Below are 27,583 nucleotides of genomic sequence, written 5' to 3'. Positions count from 1 at the left end.
CCTATAGTAAAGTAATTACATCTTTATAAATATATACTTTATAAAACAAAGAAACAAAAGTTTGCTGAAGCTATACATAAATCTCAAAATCATGCTATCACAGTTTGAACAAAAGTTGCTTATAAGTTAACAAAAACATGTATATCTGCACAAAATATGGAGTGGTAAAGTTAATAAATTTTGTATATGTTATGGTTTCTTTCTGTAAACAACCTCTTATTGATCACTATAATGTGTAGCAGACCATAAAGGAATCACAATTTGATTTATAAGATTAAAATTTCTTCAGATCTTTACATTGATACAATAAATTGTGACATTTTAATATCACATTCTGATGTGACTAAAGTATCAAAAACCATAAAAGATTTATAGTCAATTTTGAAATTTTTCAAATATCCAGATCTAGAAGTTACATAACTTATGTAAAACTGTAATGTATATAAAAAATAAAAGTACAAAATAAGACTGAAGCCTGAAGGCAAATCTTCTAAGTGGACGGAGACATAAAAATATTTCATTTTCCTGAAGATATACATATGAGTTAACATAGAATACAAACATATCTTTTAAACATAAATAAAAAAAACCATCCTCTCTCAACTACAGTTAGATAATAATACAGCTACAGTTAAACTTTGGTATCTCTTTCACTGATACCTCCAATATCATAGATATGTCAAGAGGAGTTACATGTCCCAATCACCATTTCTATATGTTTTTGAACCTCAATGTCTCAAATCCTTGGATATCTCAAGTTTTCTTCTCAGCCCATTGACTTCGAGGGAAGTTTGACTGTATGTTTAGATATGTATACATTAGACAATTAATACATGGAAGATTATAATAAGGTACTTCTACAAGCTCTCTTGATGAGTATACTGACTCACACTTCTCCACAAATTCCAGGAATACACAACCACTCATACTTCATGCTGCCTAATGGTCAAATATGTGACCAGTATAAGTAAAATTTTTAAGATTGGGACACTATCTAAGTAAAGTAATATTTAGAGTTATTAATCTACATGTATAATTAACAGTGTTTTTCAGTTGTATCTACATGTACTTCTAGTCCTTGGTTATTTCTTAGATGAGTTCTTCCAGGAGAACGGACACAGGCTGTCTTTTGTAGTCTTTATGCTCAGAGACAACGCCATACAAAGACACTGAAACGTAACCAACACAAATACATCTCTGTACAGCCATATAATGAACAAGAAATAACATCTTACTACACAAAATACCCCTTGGTATTTAGCATCTAAAATTATTTTGTGATTTTCTTTATAAAATTTTTTTGTGTCACTACCATACCAAATAATATCTTGAAGTTGGTCTTGGGAACAAATGTTATATATGTACATTGTATAGTATATATTTTAAGTATCTAAAAATCAATTGTAAAAAGGTGAAAATGAAAGTAATAATAGTTCGAATGTAAGAGTCTCCCAAGAGATTCTAATTATAGAAATAACAAACCTGCAATCATCTCCTCCAGTACTTATTAAGTATTTGTCGTCAAATGAGAAGCGGACATTAGTTACATGGGCTGAGTGTCCCACATACGATTTATGAGGTGCCTACAAAAAAAGAAGAATCCAAATTATCTATAAAACCAAATCCTGTTTTACACAAACAGTTCAAAGCATATTGTTACTATACAAAAAACAATGGAACCAATCTTATCTTTAAATTTGATGATAAAAAATGTTCAAATATTAACACGCTTGTGATAAAAATATAACTACAGTCAAACCTTGTTATGGCTAACATGATGGGGCTGAGAACCCTAGAAATTTCCAAGCATTCTAGATATCAAGGGAAAAATACTTAAAGAATAAGTAGTTAGGACTTCAAAATCACTTCGACATATTCCTTGGTATTCGAGATGTCAGAGTTCAAGATACCTAAATTCGACTGTATTTATATTTCACACATCACCCTCAGGTTATAAAATGCCTTGTGCCAAATGTGAACATCTAATTTTTCTCCCTTGTCAATGCAATTTCATTCTTGAATCTTTCATTAACACACAAGTAAAAACAAATTAGTAGACAGAATTTTATGTTAATGCAAAAAAATTAAAAAATCCCCATTAAAAAAATCCCCATAAACAAACATAACAGTTCTTATAAACCTCCACTCCATCAGTCACCTCTGTATTTATTGTCAGACGTTCATGTCACGCTTTATTAATCTGCACGTTAGATATAACACTGTAGCCTCTATTGTGGTATATAATATTATTATTCATGCAGAGGAACCATTTTTAAATTCAACATCAATACAGAAAGCATCAGTTTGATCGTGGGTTTATCATTAAGTTCACAGATTTAAAATTTCACCATGTTTAAATTAATTCCTATTTTCAACCACTACTAGGACAGTCTTTTTATTTTTGCAAGATATCATTATGGTTCACTGTTGATTGTGTACATATACTAGCTCTATACTTTGCTACATGGATCTACAAGGGTATGCCTGATCAGTGTCTGGTGATGAAGCCCTAATAAAGGCAGGAGTACAATCAATCATACTTACTCCAACGCAAACTTACCAAGGCCTAGAGAAGGCAAGCAAAGGCATGGGTCAAAACATGTAACAATGAGCAATGACAGATAGCAAAAAGCTCACCCACTGATAAAAAGGAACAAGCTTAATTTTGAGCTGAGTCTGTTTTATATTTCTTGAACGCAGATATAGATAAGTGTGAAATTAATTAAACTAAGAACAGTTATAATGGTATTTGTCACTAGGTGTATTTATCAACCGACTTACATTTTTTTCTGAACAAGGGAAGTTGAACAATTTGACATAACCAAAGTCGTCACCCGTGGCCAGGGCTGTTCCCAGATGTGAGAGGTGAGCACAGTTCACGTCGGCATTACTGGAGTCCTTGGGCCAGATTCCCACCACCTCCTTCCCCAGAACACTGTCAAACAGGTACAAATGTAAGGATTGAATGTCTTATAAAATACACAACTCAAAATTATTGGAAAGCTTTTATATCTCTATTTTTAAACATTTTAATTATACATCTATATATTTTCATATCTTCCCTCATCTGGATGCTAATAAGAATTAAGATTATTAAGAAATACATTTGTTTTTGGATACTTAATTTGCTATTCTACATTCTACACCAGAGAGTTACAGTTCTGCAGCTATTGACAAGTATATATACCTTGTCCACGAAGCCCATGTGATGCTATCTATGATTTTCTGGTCTTCTATGATTTTCCCGCTGGGAACCTCAAACACCTGGTGTATATAAGCTCCCGTGCTTACCTACAGAATAGAAATTAACACTACAGTGTATGTTCAATGGAGATTACCTTAAATTACTTTTATTTTTAACATTAAATTAGAAGGACAAACCACACTAAGAAGAGTTTTCACAATTGAGTTACTGTAAAACTTTACGTTTGTCAAGAGAAATATTTTATTGAGAGTCAGGAATATTTTTACTAAGATGCAAATTGTGTAACATGTTCAATCAGCTGTAAATTATAGTTGTAATTTTATTTGAAATTGGTAATAAAATGAGCGTTTTTGCCGTCCACAGACAGACAGACTGACCCTGATGTACTTGCTGTCGGCTGAGAAGTCCATCTGGATAACAAAGCTCGGAATCCCCTTACAGTAGCCACTCCTATTGAGGGCAGGCCCCGAGGTCAGGTCGTAAAAATCCACACAGTTCTCCTCCGACCCAACGGCCAGGTGCTTCTTATCTGGACTGAATCTATACATACAAAAATTACATGTAACTCATTGTAGAGTAACCCCCCAAAAACCCTTCCTTAAAAAAAATTAAAGAGCACATTTTTAATGGTAAGAAAATATGAGCATTGCCAAGGCTTGTGCTTTATAACTTTAATTAACTCGTAAAATTTTCTTTCACCACAATAGTTGTGTATATGTTTCATGAAAGGTTTATGCTTGAAAAAAACCCAACAAGTTTTCAGACAGATTACTTGTAAAAAAATATAACAAGGATAACCCCAAGCAATTGATTACATTTGTAGCATGACCTACCTGATGTCATTTATGGCCCCTGAGCGATCTCGTCTCTTTCCCAGTAACTTTAATTCATTGGCCGAGAAGACAAGGAATTCCCCATTCTTACAACCCACAGCAATTAACTCTCCATCCATACTGAAGGCAACTGAGCGAGCAGCACTCACCGACAACTTCCCAACCAAGGACTGAAATTATCAAATACACTGGGTTTATCTCATGTCTTCAAATGTTTAGTATATATACCTAGCATGTAACACAAAAAGTCTAAGAGGTAAAAAACAAACATACATGTACTACTGAAATTCAAAATAATCTCTTTTTATCTCATTCTCTGCAGATGCTTCAGTTACATGTTTCTATATGTTTTTTCTAATATAAGGAATTCTAGTAAGCCTAACCTTATTTGTCAGGTCCCACACTCGTACAGAGCCGTCAAAGCTGGCGGTGACAAATCTGGAGAGGACGGGGTGAGCGTCGAGTCCCCACACCTCCCCCTCCCCGTGACCTGCTACCAGGACCTGGACCGCTGCATTCTTCTCTGTGATCTCTAGGATCGTGTTGTCCTTTGTCCCGACCAAAATCTTACCCTGCAACAAAACATTAGCTTTAATATGGAGGACTCAAATATTTAGTCTTAATTCTCTATATTTAAGTAAGTCATGATATGAACGAATATTCTGAATTAGATAATATGCTAAGTCACACATGATACAAAGTAAGACAAAATCTATTATTATCCTTCTGAATTATACAGTCAATCTGATTGGTTTAGAGCATGTCACTTGAGGTGGGACAATTCATGATGTCTCGCTCATGCACAGGGTGACAACTGTTGTCACCCTTCCAGTTGTCACCCTTCAGATGATAATGAAATGGCGCAAGTGAGCATGCAGGGTAACAACTGTGTTGTCGCTCTTTGAATGAAAATACAAGGGCTTAAGCAAGATAACTCTTATTCATAATTATACATGTACATTGATTGCTAAATATATGCAGGATCGGTAAACGATAAATTCTAACGAGAACATCGAAGTTGTCTGTTGACATATTTTAAATGTATGGAATCAGAGCAGAGTAGGAGAACACAAGACGTTTGATAACTATTTTCTACACTATCTAATTGATAATTTAGATTCTTCAGGATAATAAATGATTAAATCCATTATGGACTGTTTAGAAGGGAGACATCACCAATCATCAGGTCTAAGTAGGTTTGTCAAAAACCTTATCAGACCTGATAATTGGTGATGTCTCCCTTCTAAACAGTCCATAATTGTATATTAAACAAGAGGCCCACTGGCCTTATAGGTCACCTGAGTATCGTGTAACAACTTTCAAACAATTTAAATTGGTTCATGTTTTAAACCAAAGGCCATGAAATTCACAATTCACAATTCACAGTTTTGAAAGAGGCACCATTGCTTATCATCATAATTATAAACTTATCATGCTTACTCTATTTACTTAATACCCAGAAGTAGATCAGAGTAACAAAGAGAAAATGCACTTCCACTTTATAACCAGTTGTGCACCTCACCCCAAAGGAACCATTGACCCAGGGGCCACATATTTCAAAAGTTTGCAAATTTTATCATAAAATGGTTGATTAAAACTAAAGAGCAAATTTCAAAGCATTAATTTATTTTCAGACTATGTACCCCCCCCCCCCCGACCCAGGGGGCATAAAAAACTAGAAAACTGACCAATCAGCAAGGGCCCCGCCATGGGGTAGAATTATAAGGGTGCAGCTTATGGAATGATTAAAAAATATATGACGAATAAGAAACAGCAACTGTATTCTTAAAATTTCAAGATAATTCCTGAATATCTAAAAACCTGTAAATAATATCCTTCTATTTATTTTACATAAGGCAGTAAAGAACAATTCAACACTGAATGTATATCTAAACAATAATGAAGCTTGTGTTATATAAAATGCCAGCCTTCAATGAATGCAAATACATATCATGAAGGCTTGACCTTAACTTCAAAACAAACAGCAGTTGCAGACAAAGGTTTTCATTAATCTTAAAGAGAAAGATAAAGATAAGCCTTCTAAATTTTCTGCAGCAGACTAGATAATTAATCCCAAGGGATTAATTGTACTTCTCTCTCATCATCTTCTTCTTAATTTATAATAAGAACTTTTTCAGTAATGATAGAATGAAGTTTTTATCCTACTGCCCTAAAAATTAATATTCTTGAATTTTCATGAAGCAAAAAAAAATAAAAATAAAAATAAAATAAAATAAAATAAAATAAATAAATAAAAATAAAAAAATATGTCTTCTTTAATCTATTTCTTGTTTTTAGAATTTAATGAAATTAGAACTCATTGTGCAGGGTATTTCAACAAAAATAAAGTAAAAACATCCATACTTCAATCAACATTTCAGAGTGTTCATAGCATGCCAAATGGACTTAACATCAAAACAAACTTCATTTGCAGACAGAGGTGGTAATTAATTTCAATGTGACAGATAAAGACAATGCTTTGGATTTTCTTCAGGAGGAAAGCTAATTAATCCCAAGGGACTCATTCATTGCCAGTATTCAGTTTACAATGGGAACATTTTCAGAAGTTATCTCTCTTTGCCAATTCATTTTTATGTTAAGTTAAGGAATCTACCCCACCACCCCAGCTCCAAACCAGAGGACATAGAGAAACAAACTTAGCATCAAAATATGTCTTTTTGCCTACTGAACTACCATACCAAATTTGAACTTAATTGGACTACAATAAAAAAAGTTATTAGGAAAAAACAGAAAATTTGTGGACGGAAGAATGACAGACGGACAGACAGACGGACAGACAGACAGAGTGATTACTATAGGGCACCCGCAAATCCTTGCGGGGCCCTAATAACCATTTTGCTAGATGCACCTTTCTTCATCATAAATATATATACTTGGATCATTGGCATAATACCCAGGAGCAAAGGAAAAGATTTTCAAAGAGTTAATGCATTTTCACTATATAATCAATAGAGCCCTGCCCTAACACCAAAGCCCCTGTCCCTGGGGCCATAAAATTCACAATTTTGGAAGTGGCACTCTTGCTCATCATAACTATGTACTTTGTTACTTTATTTAACACCCAGAAGCAAAGAAGAAGATTTTCAAAGAATAATTAATGCATTTTCACTATATAGTCAATAGAGCCCCACCCTAACACCAGAACCCCTAACGCTGGGGCCATTAAATAAACAATTTTGGAAGAGACACTCTTGCTCATCATAACTATTGGCTTAGTTTGTTTATTTAATACCCAGAAGCAGAGAAGAAGATTTTCAAAGCTTAACACCGGAACCCCGATCATGGGGCCATGAAATTCACAATTTTGGAAGAAGCACTCTTTCTCATCATAACTATGCACTTAGTTAGTTTATTTAATACCCAGGAGTAGAGAAGAAAATTTCAAAGAATTAATGCATTTTCACTATATGATCAATAGAGCCCCACCCAACACCACAACTCCTGACCCTGGGGCCATAAAATTCACAACTTTGAAAGTGGCATTCTTGCTCATCAAAACTATGTGCTTAGTTAGTTTATTTAATACCCAGAGGCAGAGAAGAAGATTTTCAAAGAATAAATGCATTTTCACTATATAATTGATAGAGCCCCCCCCCCCCTAACACCAGAACCCCTGCCATGAAATTCACAATTTTGGAAGTGGCACTCTTTCTCAAAACAACTATGTACTTAATTAGTTTATTATTATAGCCAGGAGCAGAGAAGAAGATTTTCAAAGAATTAATGCATTTTCACTATATGATCAATACAGCCTTGCCCTAACACCAGAACCCCTGACCCTGGGGCCATAAAATTCACAAATTGGTTGAAATTGGTTCAGTGGTTTCAGAGGAGAAGATGAAAATGTTCAAATGTTAACACACGACGGACGATGCACGACGACGGACGAAAACAGATAGCAATAGGTCACCTGAGTTACTCAGGTGACCTAAAAATGTAGTAAGTCTCAGACAAAATCTCACCTTGATCCTACAGACTGATTTAACCACATCTATCTTGTTTCCTGTCTCAGTGAGAATGTCCTATATCTCATATTAATCTCACCTTGATTCTACAGACTGATTTAACCACATCTATCTTGTTTCCTGTCTCAGTGAGGGGGAATGCTCTACGTCTCAACATTTCCTGGTCCCACAGCTTTACCGGGCCATTATCTTTACTTCTGTAACCACAATACAATACTGTAAACGTGGAAATTTTGACGATGTGCTAATTTTGACTATATTGACAATTTTTCTTTTCTCGTCAAAATTTACACTCGTCAATCTTCAAATCGTACATATAGCGACACAACAAACATTGACCATTGTACAACTTTTCCGCTTAATTTACTCGGCTTTCCCCTATTAAAACTAGATGAAAGTTACTGTTAACCCCCTTCCCCGCGGTCACGCATTTTGACGCATATACCATTTCCTATTTCTAACGCAAAATCACGCATATACCGTTTCCCCGCAACCATGCATTTTCACGCACTTTAAAAAGTTCATTTAATCTTCATTTAATTGCTAAATTCCTTCTTTTTTTATACTTGCTTAAACATCATAAAATGAGAAAAGTTATTTTCATATTAAAATACTACGTCATGATATTATTTACGCTAAAATTTAGAGAAACTTGTACGTTGCTATAAAGTGCTTGCGGGGAAATGGTAACGTCATATTTCTATGACGCGAACATTAAGTGCATGTTGCGTCACAGATCAGCAAGTTGTAAAGAGTTAATATCCTTTGTAATTAGTTATGAAAACATAGTGATATATAATCACACTTTTTAAAAACCATTGAATCTAAACTAATGTATCAAATACTTGCATGCGTAACTTAGCGTAATTATCACGCCGTGCTTGACCAAATTTGTCACCTCAAGCTAATAACATGAATATTGAAAATCAAAATACAAAAGGGTAATTTATGTTATCAAGTCTTACACACTCATAGGGTATGTACAATCTTACACACTGTAGATGGTCTAACTCTAACTCTGAAATTCATTTTTTACTTTGTAAATTCAAAGATACTGTACTTGATTCAATATTTCGTCAAAATTAACACTCATAAAATTTTGTAAACAAAAGATCATCAATTTTTCAACTCGTCAATAATTTACAGTACGTAATCAATATTATCATCCTTGGTGCCGTTGATTGACTTTTATGAGGTTTTAATGTATATATCTGTTCTTTCAACAGAAAGGTTTGTAGATCAATCTATCAATACATACGATCCCTCCTTTCCTCCTGTGACTATAAAGCCGTCTCTAAGTGTAGTAAACATGGTAAATACAGGTCCATTATGGGCCTTAGGAACTATCCGGGTCAAAGTCACATCCTTCCACACATAAACATCTCCATTCATTGCCCCAGTGAAGGTCACATTGTTCTACAAAACAAAACAGTCATCTTTTCAGCAAGACTACCTGCACTTTAAGAAAAGTGTAGTGAGATGTGAAGAATTCAATATGATGAAGATTACTGGAGGTCACTTTCTAGAAAGACTAAAATCTGTAGTTGTCATAACAGGTCTGGACAAGTTTGATTCATTCTTAAAGAGTAAAAATAAATTCTTTATGTTTCTATCAAAAAAATTTTATTGCATATACATACAGCTCCAAATGCCACAGATAGCATGGTCTGTAGAGTCTTTATCTGAGTTCCCGACCCGGCGTCCGTTAGAATACCACGCTTACCCAGCAGCTCGCTGCCAGCTACCGTCCAAAACTTCACATGTTTCACCCCAACAGACACAAACTGACTGTCTGAATCAGGCCGGAATTCAGCCCGGAAAATCCGCTGGTTGTGTCCTGGGGCACTTGCAACTTTTACACCTAGAAATATCAGACGTTTTATTCAATAAAGTAATTTTAACAATGCTGGGTTTATATTATATGAGAGCACAACCTAACTTTTCAAACAACTTGTCAGAAGGGAATTCATATGGTTTCTAAGTAATGGAAAGTTTACCTTCCTGCCATCTCCAAACAGCTATCTGGTGATCATCTGCCAAATCTACAGACACAATGTACTTCCCAGTACAGGAGAAGTCCACTGAACACACCCCTCTAGAGTGGCCTCCCCTTAGTATTGACTTTGTCTCCTTGGTGGCAGCATCCCAAATGTGAATGGAGGGAGGGTTTCCTATCTGACCAGAGGCCACAATGTTCTTAAACTTGTTATTTTGATTAGCTGCTAAACATATGATGTCATCCGTGTGTTCCAAGTAGAAACTTTGATGTCCTAAAATGGAAGAGGATATTTCAGCTTGCAGCTTTTCACTAAGTATCTTTCGTTAGTTTGGTTATACTGTAAACGTAGCACATTTGGCTGTTTAGCGCTTTTGGCGGAAAGACACTTCCGCTAATTCAAGTACAACGCTAAATATTTTGTACTTATATACGTAAATAAGAACGATAAGAAATGCGCTAAATCAAATCTACGCTAACTTGTTCAAAACTCAATTTCCGCCAAATATCGTACACGCTAAATATAATACATTTACAGTAATCAATTTTCTTTGAAATACTTTTACATCAAGTTTGATAAGTACCATTTATACAGTAAAACTTGTTTAATACGAACACAGATATTGCAAATTCATGGATATAGCGAAGTCATCTTGGATCCCCAGCTATATTTCTTATAGGAATATAATGAAGTACGGATATAATGAAGTAATTCCAAGGGGTCCAAGCGACTTCGTTATAACCGAGTTCTGCTGTACCTGCAGATAAGTTGGTCTGCTTACAAGTCAGTTATATTTTTTTAAAAGTAATGTACACGTAATGTACACATATTCTAAACTTGACGTGAAATCAAGTTTCAAGTCTTTGTGAGAATATAATATAAAAGATTGATTTCACCTGTAGACAGATTCTGGACAATGCCTGCTCCTGCTGCATGGAAGACAATGTCTGCCCCATCATTGATGTAGTGGAGGTTATTCCTGGAGTCAAACCCTCTGTATCCATGGACGTATTCCAACTGTAAGTCCTGTGTGGGAATAAAAGGGATGAACTTGTAAAGAGTATCTAACTACTGACAAACAATTAATTTTGTAAAGTATCTTTTACATGTACACTGATAGGTAAAAAAATTATGTTGGAATGAAAATACGGCATGTAGGGATATTTTCATCATCATTTTATTTTTGCCTGCAAGAAGGTAAAATTTTAAATGAGGCAAATTCAAACAGGATTATCATTTTAACACAACTGTGTCCGGATGAATTTTAAGTGGGAAAAAATTGTTTGCAAGAGTGCAAGGGTGAAACTGACAGAAGGCAAAAAATATTCATTGTTACATTAAAATATTGGATAGTACTGTGTGTAGGGGAGTGGGGGTAGTGGGGGTGTATTATATTCTCCTATCTTACATTGACTGGTGTTCTTTTCTTGCGTTTAGAACCAGAGCTGGGAATCTCTGCTCTCTGGACTTTGGGTGGAACAGGTGCATTTCTACTGACACTGGGTCTGAAAAAATAATGATCAAAGACTGAAATCTCAACAACTCTAATGATAACACATGCTGTTTAGTGTATTTTGGAGTCCCCATTGTGTTGTGACTTACAAGAGCACTTCTTTCTCTTCCAAGGACTTTCAGTCTTACCAATAGTCATAATGTTTTTTCATTATTTTACATATACTGATTAAAAATCCTTACTTCTCCACCTCTGTGTGCTCTTGAAGATGAGGTTTAGTGCCCTCTTTCTCTCGGATTGGGTTGACATATATCTTCGTGTTGTAATCCATATTTTTCTCTCGTTCAACATCACTGTCATAACCTGATTAGTGATAATAAGAAAGAAAAATCAAACAAACTAAAGAGAGACTTCAAAAAAGTATTCAATTTCAACATTGCCTGATTATCTGAACACATACCAATTATGAAAGTATGCACAGTACAAACATAGATAAAACATTTTTACTAGTACATGTACATTGCTCTACACTTTATTTTAACAGAACAAATATGAGAGTGTTCTGCTATCTGTCCGAGCTTTACCTCCCTCCTCCTCAGAGTCTGTGTCAGAGTCGTCACTCTCACCACATGTGGTGTTCCTGTCCGCCGCGGACGTACACTGCCACACCATTACCGCGGTGTCAGCCCCACCTGTAGACACCAGCAGCTTGTCATCTGACGACCACCGCACATTGGTCACATGGGCAGAGTGACCTACATAGCGCTTGTGTTTGGCAAACTTTCCCTGAAATTATTGAAAATATATTCACAAACATGAATATTATCTGAATTCATGGCAAGTAATATACTGTTTCATTTCATGACAACATTTTATTAGAATAACAAGAAAATGTGACACAGCATGAAATATTACCATAGAGTACATCATAAATAAGATGTCATGCCTGACTTTTATGATTCTTCACAAAAACTTGTTGTGCACACACATCTTTAAGCAACACCTTAAATTTTGATTAGAACATACACCTATTGTAATCTTAAGACCAGCCCACCTTAACTGGATACTGGAAGAGCTTGACAAATCCAAAGTCATCGCCGGTAGCCAGTAACTGTTTGTCCTTTGAGAGAGATGTGGCATTCACGTCAGTAATGTCACTTTTAGGAGGCCAGATCCCCTCGCAGGTCTTCCCTAGAACACAAGTCCATGAAGCCCAGTCGATTTTCTCTATCTCCGAGTTACTGAGAGTCACTCTTCTCCCACGCGGGGCCTCGTAGAACAGCTGTTCCTTAGCCCCGGTGTTAACCATTAGTAATCGCCCTGTAACATAAGTGCCTCAGAATTATTTTCAATGACGCAAAAATAAACAAAATTAAACAATGCACTGCATTAATTTTTAAGGCCTTTGTCATCTTTATATTTTTAAGAGAAATATCTCTTAACTTATTCTCCACTTGTAAGTCAAAATAATGCAAACACATCTTAAGAAGAATAACAACAGAGTGTCTCTTGTCCATTACCCATCTAGCCATTAACCAGGGTGATTACATGTAAATGAAACTGTAATGTCACCACCCTCTTCTTACTTAATTACCTGCTTTGTCCCAGTCCACGTGTGTGATATAACTGGAGGCTGCCTTACATGTCCCCACCCTCTTCTTACTCAGGACATTGTAGATGTCTACAAAGTTGTCATGGGAGGCCACAGCCAGGTACTTTCCCTCCTCTGAAATTCATCAGTTTTAGTCAGTGTATACTACATCTATGGTTCTCAATGTATTTCATTTACATGTACTCATGTTTTAAGAAAAAAAAACAGTAAATAATCTACCACGAATTATTTTCTTACAATTACTGATAGGAGAAATTCTGCACACGTGAATATTTTCCGGTTTACCTGGGGAGAATTTGATATCGGAGATTTCTTACAATGTGAATATTTTCCTGTTTACCTGGGGAGAATTTGATATCGGAGGTTTCTTACAATGTGAATATTTTCCTGTTTACCTGGGGAGAATTTGATGTCGGAGATTTCTTACAATGTGAATATTTTCCTGTTTACCTGGGGAGAATTTGATATCGGAGATTTCTTCTTTCCTGTGATGGAAGGAGATGACTTCCTCCATGTTGTCTATATTGACCACCATAAAACTCCCTGTAACAAAATGTATCATCTTACAACAATACTGGCCATACAAAATAATCAAATAAACCAAAACTCCCTGTAACAAGTCATATCATCTATCAACAACACTGGTAAAACAACATAAATAAAAATCTGTGAAAATATCAGCTCTTTTACCAAATAACATCCCAATTACAAATATTTGTTTCCTGCTACTTTAGAATCTACTATTTTGAAAAAATTTTGATGCAAATATTGAATATCTCATATACCGGGCCGGTATGCTTTAACTACAAATGTTCTTCTGGGATGTCCCTCAACATGGAGCATATTTTTGATTCTCTACACAATACTTAATCGAAATGCTACAATACTACCTCACATTAAAGAAACACCATACCATCTTTCTGTCCAACAGCCAGAAATTTCCCATCTGATGAGAAAGCCACACTTCTCGCAGCCTGTTTGAGGATTTTGTAGTTAATCAACCTGTGATCAGATCCAATATCCCACACCCTCAAAGTCTTATCATCACTCACAGTGGCACAAATCTGCTGTGTGGGGTGCATCCCTAACCCCCAGAGCTCTCCTTGCATATGGCCCTATAAAACACATGAATGAACATCTCATCTGGTAAAGTAAATTGGGGGGTGGGGGTGCAGCTGCTGTTTTGACAAATCAATCAACAATGAAATTGGGGTCAGTGTGCATGGCAACTTTTTAGACTGATTATATTATTCAAATATCAACATACAAATGCAAAAACTATTATGTAAAATAAACAAGAGGCCCATGGGCCACATCGCTCACCTGAGAAGCTTTGACCATTCTGTTCTTTACCAGATTTCCCCCTTGTTATACATAATGCATCCCCACCCTACCCCACTGATCATAATTTAGACATTTTGAAATCTACACTACCCCATGAACTTTCCATGGGCACATATGTTTCAGCTTTTTTAGCCCAGTGGTTCCTGAGAAGAAGATTTTCAAAGATTTTTCCTATATATTTCTATGTAAAACTTTGATTCCCTATAATGGCCCCACCCTTCCCCCGGGGGTCATGATTCCTACAATTTAGAATTAACACTACCCAAGAATGCTTCCACATAAGCTTCACTTTTTCTGGCCCAGTGGTTCTTGAGAAGAAGATTTTCAAAGATTTTTCCTATATATTTCTATATAAAAATTTGATTCCCCATTGTGGCCCCGCCCTTCCCCCTGGGGTCATTAATTTAACAATTTAGAATCTACATTATACCAGGATGCTTCCACATAAGTTTCAGCTTTACTGGCCCAGTGGTTCTTGAGAAGAAGATTTTCAAAGATTTTTCCTATATCTTTCTATGTAAAACTTTGATACCCCATTGTGGCCCCGCCCTTCCCCCGGGGGTCATGATTTGAACAATTTAGAATCTACACTATACCAGGATGCTTCCACATAAGCTTCAGCTTTTCTGGCCCAGTGGTTCTTGAGAAGAAGATTTTCAAAGATTTTTCCTTTATATTTCTATATAAAACTTTGATTCCCCATTGTGGCCCCGCCCTTCCCCCGGGGGTCATGATTCGAACAATTTAGAATCTACATTATACCAGGATGCTTCCACATAAGCTTCAGCTTTTCTGGCCCAGTGTTCTTGAAAAGAAGATTTTCAAAGATTTTTCCTATATATTTCTATATAAAACTTTGATTCCCCATTGTGGCCCCGCCCTTCCCCCGGGGGTCATGATTTGAACAATTTAGAATCTACATTATACCAGGATGCTTCCACATAAGTTTCAGCTTTTCTGGCCCAGTGGTTCTTGAGAAGAAGATTTTCAAAGATTTTTCCTATATATTTCTATGTAAAACTTGGATTCCCCATTGTGGCCCCGCCCTTCCCCCGGGGGTCACGATGTGAACAATTTAGAATCTACACTATACCAGGATGCTTCCACATAAGTTTCAGCTTTTCTGGCCCAGTGGTTCTTGAGAAGAAGATTTTCAAAGATTTTTCCTATATCTTTCTATATAAAAATTTGATTCCCCATTGTGGCCCCGCCCTTCCCCCGGGGGTCATGATTTGAACAATTTAAAATCTACACTACCCCAGGATGCTTCCACATAAGTTTCAGCTTTAGTGGCCCAGTGGTTCTTAAGAAGAAGATTTTTTAATGACCCAACCCTATTTTTGTCTTTTCTTGATTATCTCCCCTTGCGAGGGGATATGTCCCTTCATTTTAACAATTTAGATTCCCCTTCACCCAAGAATGCTTTGTACCAAGATTGGTCAAAATTGGCCCAGTGGTTCTTGAGAAGAAGTCGAAAATGTGAAAAGTTTACAGACGGACAGACAGACAGACGGACAGACGGACGGACAGACGGATGGACGACGGACAAAATGTGATCAGAAAATCTCACTTGAGTCTTCGGCTCAGGTGAGCTAAAAAGATAAGTTGAGCATATTCCAAGAATATTTACCTCTTGTTTACACATACAATCAATACGAACTACATGTAACTGCTATCACATAAGCTGAATTGTTTATCTTATTACAAGTAAATTCTGCAGCATAAACATAATGGAGACCTTCCCCCACTCTGATAATTCCCTCTAGAACCTGTGCCAGAATTGTCAAGGGTCCACTAAGACCTCCCCCCTTGATAATCCCCGCCCCTAGTCATGGGTCCACCAAGACCTCCCCAATGATACCCCCTTTGGTACCTGTGCCAGGATTGTCATGGGTCCTCCCTTGTCCACCTCCAGAACCTCCCCATTCTTGGTCCCCACCAGGATTTTTCCGTGACCCAGAACAATGGCCCGCACAGCTGGTAATTCTGTCATCAGCATGCCTCTAGAAGACTGCTCAATTCCTGATTTTTTGATGTAGTACTGTTTCAAGCATCGCTCAAACTGGTCATCCCACAAACCAATCATGCCATCTTTACCCCCCGTCACAAAACCCTAGAGAAAATAAAATCAGAGTTTACTTAATGCTTTTTATAATTATTTTATTCACACTTAAAGTACACCAGTTATTGCTTGTGTAATAAGAAATCAGAGTGTTCTTTAATGTAATCTTAAATAAGTGCTGATTTATCTTGTAAAAATGTCCTTAATGTCATCTTTGATTTAAAGCTCAATTAAATTTTTTTTCATGTTTAAAAGGCATTTTTCCGTCTAAAATATCTAATTCATCACCAATGACAAGTTTTGTGAATTTGAAACCAAAGGAAACAATCCCTGACCTTGTCTAGTGAGTGCATGGCAAACAGAGGCCCTTCATGAGCTTTGACTGACTTCTGGAGGGTCGAGTCTTTCCAGATAAAAACATTGCCATCACTTCCTCCAGAAAAACTAATATCCGCTGCCTTCCCAAACGCCACACAGAGCATGTCACAGGACTTAGACACGTTACCAAAGGTACCACGTGTGGACGTGAAGCCACCACCTACAGAAGGAAAAAACAGCATTAAAAGTTTGTGTCACTGGACTTAAACACATTACCGAAGGTACCTTGCATGGACGTGAATCCACCACCTACAGAAGGAAAAACGACACTTACAGGTTTGTTTTTACATTCCCTGTCAGAGTGATACTGACACTCGTTTGGTGAAATACTTGCCTGCTTGCGACCAGAATTTGATGTGTTTAACTCCTACTGTTATCAACTTGTTGGCTTCAAATGGATTCCACTTGATGACAAATATCTTATCTTTATGACCTCTGCAAAATAAATTGTAAATCAAACACATCTTTAGATTCTACAATATAATCAAATACATACTCACTACACACAATATGAGAATATTGTTAATAATAAACTAGTAAGGTCATTAAATCACTACATTTATAAGATATAGTCTGAATTTTGTCCCTTCTTGTGAAGAATACATCATTTTGTATGAAAGATTAATTTGGATCATGTAAAAATTGTACTTTCAGTAAGAGGAAATTAATGCAGTATTTCAAATGGAAGTACATGGATGTAATTAAAAAATCAATTAAATGGGAACATGATATGCATTTATAATGTGAAGTATACTGGGTAGTGAGGTATACCTGGTGGTAGCTAACTTTTCTCCTTTTCTCCAATCCCAGACAACGATACAATGATTATCATCCAATCCAACAGAGGCTAACTTTTTACCATCACCTAATAAATATCATGAACCAAAATTACACATAACAGATTCTGCTTTACAACACTGTATTAAGATGAAGCCTGCAGAATACATTTTTTGTTACAATGTACCTGAGATAAGATGAAGCCTGCGGAATACATTTTTTGTTAGTATACCTTAGATAAGATGAAGCCTGCAGAATACATTACTATGTTACAATGTACCTGAGATAAGATGAAGCCTGCGGAATACATTACTATGTTACAATGTACCTGAGATAAGATGAAGCCTGCGGAATACACTACTTTGTTACAATGTACCTGAGATAAGATGAAGCCTGCGGAATACATTACTATGTTACAATGTACCTGAGATAAGATGAGACCTGTGTAATACACTTTTTGTTACAGTATACCTGAAAAATCTACAGCACAGACTCCTCTCTGGTGCTGTCCTTTCAGTATGGAGGCTGTCTTCAGAGTTTCCGCGTCCCAAACGTGAACAGCAGGGTCCCGACCAACCTAAATTTAAGAACATTCATTTAGTTTTAAGGACTAAGAAGTTTCAGTTCTCCCTCTTCCCTGAGATCCCCTGAGAACACCCTGCTACACACCTGTCCTGTAGCTTCCCCTCCCCTGAGATACCCTGACAACACCCTGCTACACATCTGTCCTGTAGCTTCCCCTCCAATGAGATACCCTGAGAACACCCTGCTACACACCTGTCCTGTAGCTACCCTCCCCCTCTCTCCCCTGAGAACACCCTGTACACACCTGTCCTGTCGCTACCTCCCCCCTCTCCCCTGAGGACACCCCATACACACCTGACCTGTAGCTACCTCCCCCCTCTCCCCTGAGAACACCCTGTACACACCTGACCTGTAGCTACCTCCCCCCTCTCCCCTGAGAACACCCTGTACACACCTGTCCTGCAGCTACCTCCCCCCTCTCCCCTGCTACCTCCCCCCTCTCCCCTGAGAACACCCTGTACACACCTGTCCTGTAGCTACCTCCCCCCTCTCTCCTGAGAACACCCTACTACACACCTGTCCTGTCGCTACCTCCCCCCTCTCCCCTGAGAACACCCTGTACACACCTGTCCCTTCCCCTGTAACTCTCTGAGGACACCCAGTACACACCTGTCTTGTAGCTCCCCCTCCCCTGTGATTCCCTGAGGACACCCTGCTACACACCTGTCCTGTAGCTTCCCCTCCCCTGAGATACCCTGACAACACCCTGCTACACACCTGTCCTGTAGCTCCCCCCCCTCCCACCCTCTCACACCTGTCCTGTAGGACACCCTGCTACACACCTGTCCTGTAGCTCCCCCTCCCCCCTCTCCCCTAAGGACACCCTGCTACACACCTGTCCTGTAGCTCCCCCTCCCCCCTCTCCCCTGAGGACACCCTGCTACACACCTATCCCTTCCCCTGTAACTCTCTGAGGACACCCTGCTACACACCTATTCCTTCCCCTGTAACTCTCTAAGGATACCCTGCTACACACCTATCCCTTCCCCTGTAACTCTCTAAGGACACCCTGCTACACACCTATCCCTTCCCCCCCTAACTCTCTGAGGACACCCTGCTACACATCTATTCCTTCCCCTGTAACTCTCTGAGGACACCCTGCTACACACCTATTCCTTGCCCTGTAACTCTCTAAGGACACCCTGCTACACACCTGTCCTGTAGCTCCCCCTCCCCCCTCTCCCCTGAGGACACCCTGCTACACACCTATCCCTTCCCCTGTAACTCTCTAAGGACACCCTGCTACACACCTGTCCTGTAGCTTCCCCTCCCCCCTCTCCCCTGAGGACACCCTGCTACACACCTATCCCTTCCCCTGTAACTCTCTGAGGACACCCTGCTACACACCTATCCCTTCCCCTGTAACTCTCTGAGGACACCCTGCTACACACCTATCCCTTCCCCTGTAACTCTCTGAGGACACCCTGCTACACACCTGTCCTGTAGCCACCAGGTCCTTGATCGGGTGTATACACAGACATAAGATGTCGTCCGTATGCTCCGTGTAGAACTTCTGGGTGTGTTTCTCTCTGTTATACACAATACCAGCGGCCGCCACATGGTATACCACTTCACCATTCTGGGTGTAGAACAAATTGTTGCGGCAGTCATAACCCCTGTACCTAAATATTTTTAAAATTTGTTAGTGTAAAACTGTTTCAGAAGTAAAATACGATGATAGTTCAATTACAGTGGACCTTCAGATATCCGGACGCTTCACCTTCCGGACAATTTTTCTCGGGAACAGATTTTTTCAACGTAATTTTGACTCATTTATCCGGAATTCCGCGTTCCGTATCCGGACGGCTCTTTTTTACTACAAAATGTATTTTTACGTTATAAATTGGTTCATTTATCCGGACAGTAAATTTTAATTTGTACTTCCATTCTTGTCAACATTCACGCCTGAACTGAGTGATAATTGTTATCAAAACACTGGCCGGATTGATTGTTTTTACAAGACGATCACCTGTGACCTATGGTCATAATATAAGAGAGATCGATACACAAATGAAAATAAACAATTAACTGTGTTGGTAACAGAAAACAATTTTCTATTCAGTTATTTGTTATCTGCGAAATATTTATAATTTTAGTACAGAGCTGGTTTTAAATATTTTTCTATTTATAGACGGGACGACATAGTTTCATAATCTCATAGTCTACACATGTGCACACACAATCGGTATTGTAATTTTCATCTGTAGATTGGTGGCAGTTATCATCGAAAAAAAAAACTAAAACATTCAATCAAATTTGAATAATTTTAGACAATCAATGATTTCGCTTGGGATGATTACTGCGTGAATTTTTAATATGTCAGATTTAGCGTGGATGAGTGTTCAAATTAAAATTAGACTCGATACTGACAGCTCGCTTGGGTGTACCGGTAATCAAAGCTGCAAATGAGAGAATTCACTTGGCTATGTTCATCAATTTATAGGAAGTAGAAAGTAAAAACTAAGCTGGGTAATGAAAAATCTGCCCATATAAGCAGCGTTATATCCAATGTTTGTCATTCTGCTCTCCAGCTACAACCATGTCTAAACCACCGACAAAGAGAGCGCGAGTCTGCATTTAGTTTTTAGCTATAAAAATATTTATTATATTTGAAAAAAGTGTAAAAGTAGTGCTGATGTGTACTAAAGATATAGTTTTTAAAAAAAATAAATTATTATTTCTATATGATAGCATTTATCTTTCTTTATATATAAGAGTTACAATACAAATACAGTATACCTGGAAGTGAAATCAATAGAATTCAGATATCCGGACACTTCACTTATCCGGACAATTTGCCTGGGAACCAAAGCATCCAGATAAATGAGGCACCACTGTATATGCATAATGACAGTAATTAAAATTTTTGTTGCTGGTACTAGATCTAAACTGCAAACAAAAATTAGAGTTATTTTTCCCATTCAATAAATTGTTTCATAAAGATATATATTCAAAACTTATCTCCCTTACCCATGAATAAACTGCAGTTTCAGTCCTGCAGTTGGTCCCCGTTTACGCTTCTGTCCTGCTGGCAGCTCGTCCTTTATCATTTTTCGGATTTTTGCGGCATCCTCTTTATAGATGGCCCTAGAATACACGACTTGTTTCTCTGCTTCCAAATCGGAGTCCATGTCAGCAACGTCTGATAAATCGGAGTCGCTCTCCTCACTGTTAGAGTCCACAAAACCTGTCAAAATCCGTAAACCATGAAAGATCACTACCTAATATATAGATTTACATCAAAACCTGTCAACATCCGTAAACCGCAAGAGATTACTACCTACAGATAACATCCTGTAAATGTTTAGGTTTTTCACTTATAAATTGTTTTTTCCTCTCTTTTTTTAGTTTTGTTCTGTCTTCACCAATTTAGCTATTACATGACACTCTGTATACAAACCTGACTGAGGGTCGGGTTCATTACTTCCATCCAATAAAAACTTCCACTGGAACATGGCATGATCGGCACCCCCAGTAGAAATGACCCTCGTCTTGTCATGAGAAAATCGCACATTGGTCACATGAGCTGAGTGTCCCACATACTTCCTAAACTTTGCACCTAGACAGTAAAGACAACTTGTATACATATCTGAGTCCCTTCATTTTCCTTTAAAATATACCATGCATTCATAAAATTTACTATTTTTAATGAGTTATACAGCTTATTTCCTTTCTTTTAAATTGCAGTGTTTTAAATTCTGTTGGAAATAAATCCTTTTTCACCTTTTTTCAAACATGGAAATTTAAACAGCTTAACAAGTCCAAAATCATCCCCGGTGACCAGCACCTCCCCTTGGAAATAAGCGTCCACAGCATTGACGTCGTTAGTATCGGTGTATTTCTCCCAGATCCCGTTGACCTCGTTCCCTAAGACACCAGTAAATGTGCACCAATGTATACTGGAGATCTCCTCTTTGTTCGTCACTTGTTTTCCAGCTATGGAGATAAAAATTGGGATATGCAATGTTTTAAAACTGAATATACCTAATTGCAAAAATAATTTTAAACTAGAGGCCCATGGGCCACAACATTTGATTGGCCATTAACAATGTGGCCCCAACTTACCCAAAAGGGGGAAGAAGTTGGGGTGTCATGGTTTAAGCAAAATTGAATCTACACTATCTGGGAATGCTTCCATATAAATATTAATGATCATGGCTTTGCTGTTCTTGAGAGGACTTTCAGGGATTTTTTCCTATATATTGAATTCCTGAGGGTGCTCCTAGGAATATGAATAATTATGACTCAGCTGTTCTTCTTCAGAAGATTTTTAAAGATTTTTCATAGTTGTTCCTATCTAACCTTTGATTTCTCGTTGTGGCCCTATCCTCTTCCTTAGAATCATGTGCGACCTAAATAAATAAATTTGATTCCATGCTTTTGCAAAAGTTTGATCATTTTTGGCCCAATGGATTTTTAAAAGATGCCAAAAAATTTCCGTTCTTTCTTAATTACGTAAATTATTAAATAGAATGTAGCCCTTTATTTCAACAAATTCCCTTCATCAGAGGATTTTTTGTGGCAAATATGGTTGACTACACAACATGATGAAGGCCAAACAAATGATGAATGAAGGAAAATATTTAAGGAGTATTACATACAGCATGCAGGTTTAATTTTCTAATTCTTGTTACCTGTTCTGAAGGAGTATTTATCTAAGTTATGAATGAAAGAGAAAAACTGACCTGGCATTTTGTAGAAGAGTCTCTCTGCGGCCCCGCTGTTTGTCTGTAGGTACTGGCTGTCTGTAGACCAGTCTATATGAGTGATGAAACTTGAGCTGCCACGACATGTTCCCAGGAGTTTATACCGCTGTTCTGTTGAGTAGATGTCCACAAAGTTGTCATTAGAAGCGACGGCCAGGTATTTACCACACGGCGAAAACTTCATCTCGTGTATGACCTCCTTCCTATCCTTCAGGTGGACGACCTCAGATAAATCTCTGTATAAATCACATTAACTTGTGAGGAAATTACACAATATATACACCACTACTCACATAATATTGTCCGATAACTCTCTTTTGAAAAATAAAATATTTGACTCTCTTCCCAGTACTTTAAAATGCAATTTTATGTTTTCATTTATTCCTTTATCAAAAAATGCACAAATGTTTTGATGCAAAATATGAAAAAAACCTCTCCTATATCCATGTACATTGCTGAACATTTCAAAATCAAGTATTTCAAGTAAACAGACCTGGATTTTAACACCATGAATGAGCCGTCAGTGAGACCCAAAGCAATATGGCTTCCGTCCGCATCAAAGGCACAGCTCCGGATCTTCTGGTCCACAGACATCTTGGAGAGGATCTCAAAATTGTTCATGTTCCACAGCCTGAAGAAATAGAAACATTTCAGCAATGTGAGATAAAAAAGCCTGTATTATGTTTCGATACATACATATAAATACACAAAATATATATTATGCAACAGAAGTGTAATCAATCTGACTGTTAATTGTAATCATCTAGTTCTAATATCTCATGATAGATTTGAATTCTATGTACAAAAATGTACACAAGTATCCTCCCTCAACAAAAAAAGTTAAAATCAAAGTAAAAGAACATTTGACTATGGCATCCACAATACCTTAAAGTCTGGTCATCACTTCCTGTGGCAAAAATAGGTTTCTTAGGATGGACTGCCAAGGCCCATAACTCTCCCTCTGCATGGCCGTCCACTAAGCAGTGTGGCTTGTCTCTGTCTCGGACCATCACCTCAAATATCTGGCTGTCCTGTGTCCCAATTAGCACCCGATCCCCTCGCCAGCAAACGCTCCGCACAGTTAATCCTGAAAAACCAGGGAGTATTGAAATCCTCAGGGTAATTTCACAAATTTACATGTCTAGATAGAATTGCACATGATGACCTCTTAAAACTAGTACAGTAAAACTTGTTTAGTATGAACACGGATATAGCGAATTCACGGATATAGCGAAGTTTTTCTTTGTCCCCGGCAAAATTCTTAACAATTCTTTGTAAATTTTTATGGTTCTAACAAACTCTGATATAGCGAATTTATGGATATAGCGAACCAATTTTTTGTCCCGCAAAGGTTTAAAATAATGAAATTCACATCTTTTATAACAAATTTTCAAAAATCTCAAAATTAGATATATTAAACCGACTTTATTTTTAGTAAAAATTTGCAAATGAAATTCAATTCATAATGAAAACCTTAGTAAGCCAAGGTATGTTTTGTAATAATTGCTTCCCAAACATATTTGGTAGTAACACTTAAAGGAAAACGCGCTTATTACGAATTCGCCATATAAACTAATACGAATTCATTATACTAATATAATGAATTACGGATATAGCAAATTAAATTCACAGGTCCCTTAGACTTCACTATAACCGAGTTTTACTATACATGAGTGACCAATGGATAACTCACAGATCAATACATTTTATGGATGACTAACCTTTATATCCAGCTGGTGAGTTGGCCAGGTTGATGCTGGTAACTGGTTTAAAGTCTGGGTCCCACAGTTTCACCACCCCATCCTTACCTCCAGTACTGTACCCATCCTCTGACATGTCCATAGTAAATATTGCACCCTGTCAACCATCAGAATAGAGAATTAATAGGTTTAAACTCACTTTCTAAAGCATTCATTATCAATGACATGATATACCCTTTACAAATCCTAACATCAGTCTATAACGTCATTCCTTATTTTCCATTCTGAAGTAATAAAATATACTAACAAATTAGCTTTGGCGCAAGAGCATCTCCTTTTTTATTTTATAGAAACAGAGAATAATAATTATTGCATAAAGACTGATAAAACTCCTGCACAAATAAATCAATCATCAGACTTATCTAACTCCTTTCCCCACACAGGAACTAACCTGGTGAGCTGCCGGAATGACTCGGTCTAAGTGACTTCCTCTCCAGATGTAGACATCTCCAGCCAACGTTCCAGAGTACGTCGTGTCGTCTGGACCAAACGCCAGGCAGAGGATGGTCTGGATCTCCCCTACCTTCCCAAACACACCTTTCTTAGGGGTCAGAGCATTACCACAGAGAGACCAGAACTTGATGTGTTTGACACCACAACTTACTATACTGTTTGCTGCATATGGGTTAAACTGGACATCAAAGATCTTTAAAAAAAGTTAATGCAATCAATTCACATGAACTTAATGTGTACAGTTATAAAACAAATTGATCAGTCTGGGCTACAGTACATTTTTACCACACTTTCTGATTACTTCTTATGATGGTTTTGTTCGCGGTTGACTCACCCTATCCGAGTGTCCCCGCACCGTGGCCAGAATCTTGCCTTTCCTCCAGTCCCACACATTAATGGTAGAGTGCTGGTCCAATCCTACAGACACTACATGCTGAAACATAAACAGAAGGTCAATATCTGTCATATCCATATTTACCATATTAAAAAAATCATCTTACTTAAAGGTAGAAGGTGCCCCTGGTGTAGGATGCAACACATACAACTTTTAATATGATGTTAATATCTGCTCAGTTTTTATGATTCTAGTCTAATAATTTTCCAGTTAAAAGCCAAGTAGGCCGGGTTATGTCTGTATTTGGTCATATCATGGATGGGACCAAAAGAAGTATAATTCCTATCTTTACCCCTCCATCTTTGTCAAATGCTACCGCTGCAATGCCATTTTGATGTCCATCACGTAGAATGGAAACTGTTTCCATGGTAGCTGTGTCCCATACACAAATAAACGGATTCTTTCCTGTCTGCCCAGTGGCAACCATGGTCTTATCTGGGTGAAGGGCCAGGCTATAATATATAAATTAAAGAATCAAAAACAGTACACATTTGGAGTTAAAAAACCATAACCGAACAATAATTTTGCACTCTTGATACAAATTCAGAGCATTGAAATTGTATTATCCCACAACAGGTTAACAAACACTTAATAATATCTCTGTGTTACAAAATATTTCATATACTAATTATAGGCAAGTAAAGGCATACAAAATACATTAGATTTAATCAATGAATTATTGTCCCATCTAAGAATGCAAAAACCTCTCCAAAAGCAGGTGCACCTAAATATAATTAGTGTCGTTGGACAAGCACTTGACAGATCTGTATGAAAATGTCACTTTAAGAATTTTGCAGAACATTCTGGTTCATTTATAAAATATACAATAATGAATATGATGAACACATTTCATCATATTGTCCAAATTTGTCTTCATTTTTTGCATTCTAAAGTCTTGCAAGTTCTGTAGCGCAATGTTGCGAGACATTTTCTTTTCATCGATGTTAATGTGTTAGTACTAGAAGCATTGAGCTACTGATATATTTTGATTTTGGCATTTAGTTCGGATCCAAAATATCGAAAATCAACTCCAGTTAGAGAGGGCATAATTTCCAGTTTTTGTAATGGCGCCAGTTCTGATGTTTTCCCGGCACATAAAAATATAATCCGAGATTCCTTTGACTCTAATCCCCGCTTTTATATTATGACTTGTGCGGGGGAGACAAGTCATAATAAAAGCGGGGGTTAGAGTCAGAGGAATCGGATTAATAAAAATAAAATCAAATTTAAAAAACATGACTGGAAAACGTCAGATATTTAGGACTACTTCTTCATTAGATTTGTACTGCAAAATGTAATTGCATCATGAGAGCATTTAGAGCTGGGTGGGTGGGGTATGGGTGTGGGATATACTAGGCCTATAGTTAGCTATTAAGAGCCAGCTATTTTTCAAACAGAGAAAATTCGAATTAGTTGATAGCATCCAACCTAACAACCAACTATGGCTATAAAATTAATGCACTGAAATCAGATCGCGGCAAATAAAATTGCTTCGAAAATATTTAAATACAGAATGCTAACCATAATATATCGTCATCGTGTCCTAAAAAGAATCGTTGTTTATGTTCCCTTGGGTTGTAAACAATTCCCACACCGGCCACAAAATAGGTCACTTCTTTGCTGGCAGTGTAAAATAGGTTATTACGACACTGGTGTCCCCGATAACCATACACCCATTCCAGTCTTAGCTGACTCTTGGGTGCAGTTTTGGTCGCCATTCTGCAATGATGCTCAAAATACTTTACTGCCAAATCATGCACCAACAAGAATCGACATTTCCACCAGCCGCGCTCGACAAGGAATTCCCCCCATGTGACTTTTAAAAACCAATCGGATCTTATATGGAATCTCCCCTTTGGGATATTGAGTCCGACAACTTTTAAGTATTGTTGGAAAAAATAAAAAAAATAATCTGTTCTAGAATATGTTAGAAATAAATGATTTGTCCTGGATGGACAAGAAAATAAATAAGCTGTCCCTGACTAGTGCTATTACACCCCACCCCCCAATTAATTTTGCACTTTGGTGTCTTTTATTT

The 27,583-nt window shown here is 37.4% G+C and overlaps 1 protein-coding gene across 1 annotated transcript; it reads right to left on the bottom strand.

The window, feature by feature from the left end:
• Window positions 1-3: 3 nt before the first annotated feature.
• LOC134258401 (echinoderm microtubule-associated protein-like 6) lies at window positions 4-27,339 on the bottom strand. The gene is made up of 36 exons (XM_062740936.1): window positions 27,067-27,339; window positions 25,838-25,997; window positions 25,486-25,584; window positions 25,090-25,344; window positions 24,660-24,795; window positions 23,824-24,025; window positions 23,432-23,569; window positions 22,918-23,174; window positions 21,956-22,168; window positions 21,633-21,791; window positions 21,203-21,419; window positions 19,668-19,854; window positions 18,119-18,224; window positions 17,642-17,735; window positions 17,205-17,305; window positions 16,828-17,030; window positions 16,304-16,543; window positions 14,000-14,201; window positions 13,537-13,629; window positions 13,069-13,200; window positions 12,529-12,794; window positions 12,059-12,260; window positions 11,717-11,837; window positions 11,430-11,526; window positions 10,918-11,047; window positions 10,022-10,294; window positions 9,665-9,885; window positions 9,283-9,440; window positions 8,104-8,221; window positions 4,422-4,610; window positions 4,039-4,208; window positions 3,583-3,745; window positions 3,188-3,291; window positions 2,782-2,935; window positions 1,483-1,583; window positions 4-1,169 (listed from the first exon to the last, which is right to left on the bottom strand). Exons 1-36 carry the CDS (start codon window positions 27,261-27,263, stop codon window positions 1,145-1,147), a joined length of 5,883 nt encoding a protein of 1,960 aa, XP_062596920.1. The 5' UTR covers window positions 27,264-27,339; the 3' UTR covers window positions 4-1,144.
• Window positions 27,340-27,583: the final 244 nt, after the last annotated feature.

Source organism: Saccostrea cucullata, unplaced genomic scaffold, assembly GCF_032062105.1.
Source record: "Saccostrea cucullata isolate Sc308-1 unplaced genomic scaffold, CSIRO_AGI_Scuc_v1 ctg4, whole genome shotgun sequence".
Taxonomy (NCBI): domain Eukaryota; kingdom Metazoa; phylum Mollusca; class Bivalvia; order Ostreida; family Ostreidae; genus Saccostrea; species Saccostrea cuccullata.
The sequence above is the reverse complement of the archived record's forward strand: the minus strand, read 5'-3'. Positions and strand labels throughout refer to the sequence as shown.

Coding starts and splice junctions, on each gene's coding strand:
- LOC134258401 (XM_062740936.1), bottom strand. CDS start 27,263: ATGGCGACCAAAACTGCACCCAAGAGTCAGCTAAGACTGGAATGGGTG. Junction 14,202..16,303: donor CCATGACAATCCTGGCACAG/GTACCAAAGGGG, acceptor TGTGTTTTATAG/GGCCATATGCAAGGAGAGCT. Junction 13,201..13,536: donor CGATATCAAATTCTCCCCAG/GTAAACAGGAAA, acceptor GATGAATTTCAG/AGGAGGGAAAGTACCTGGCT.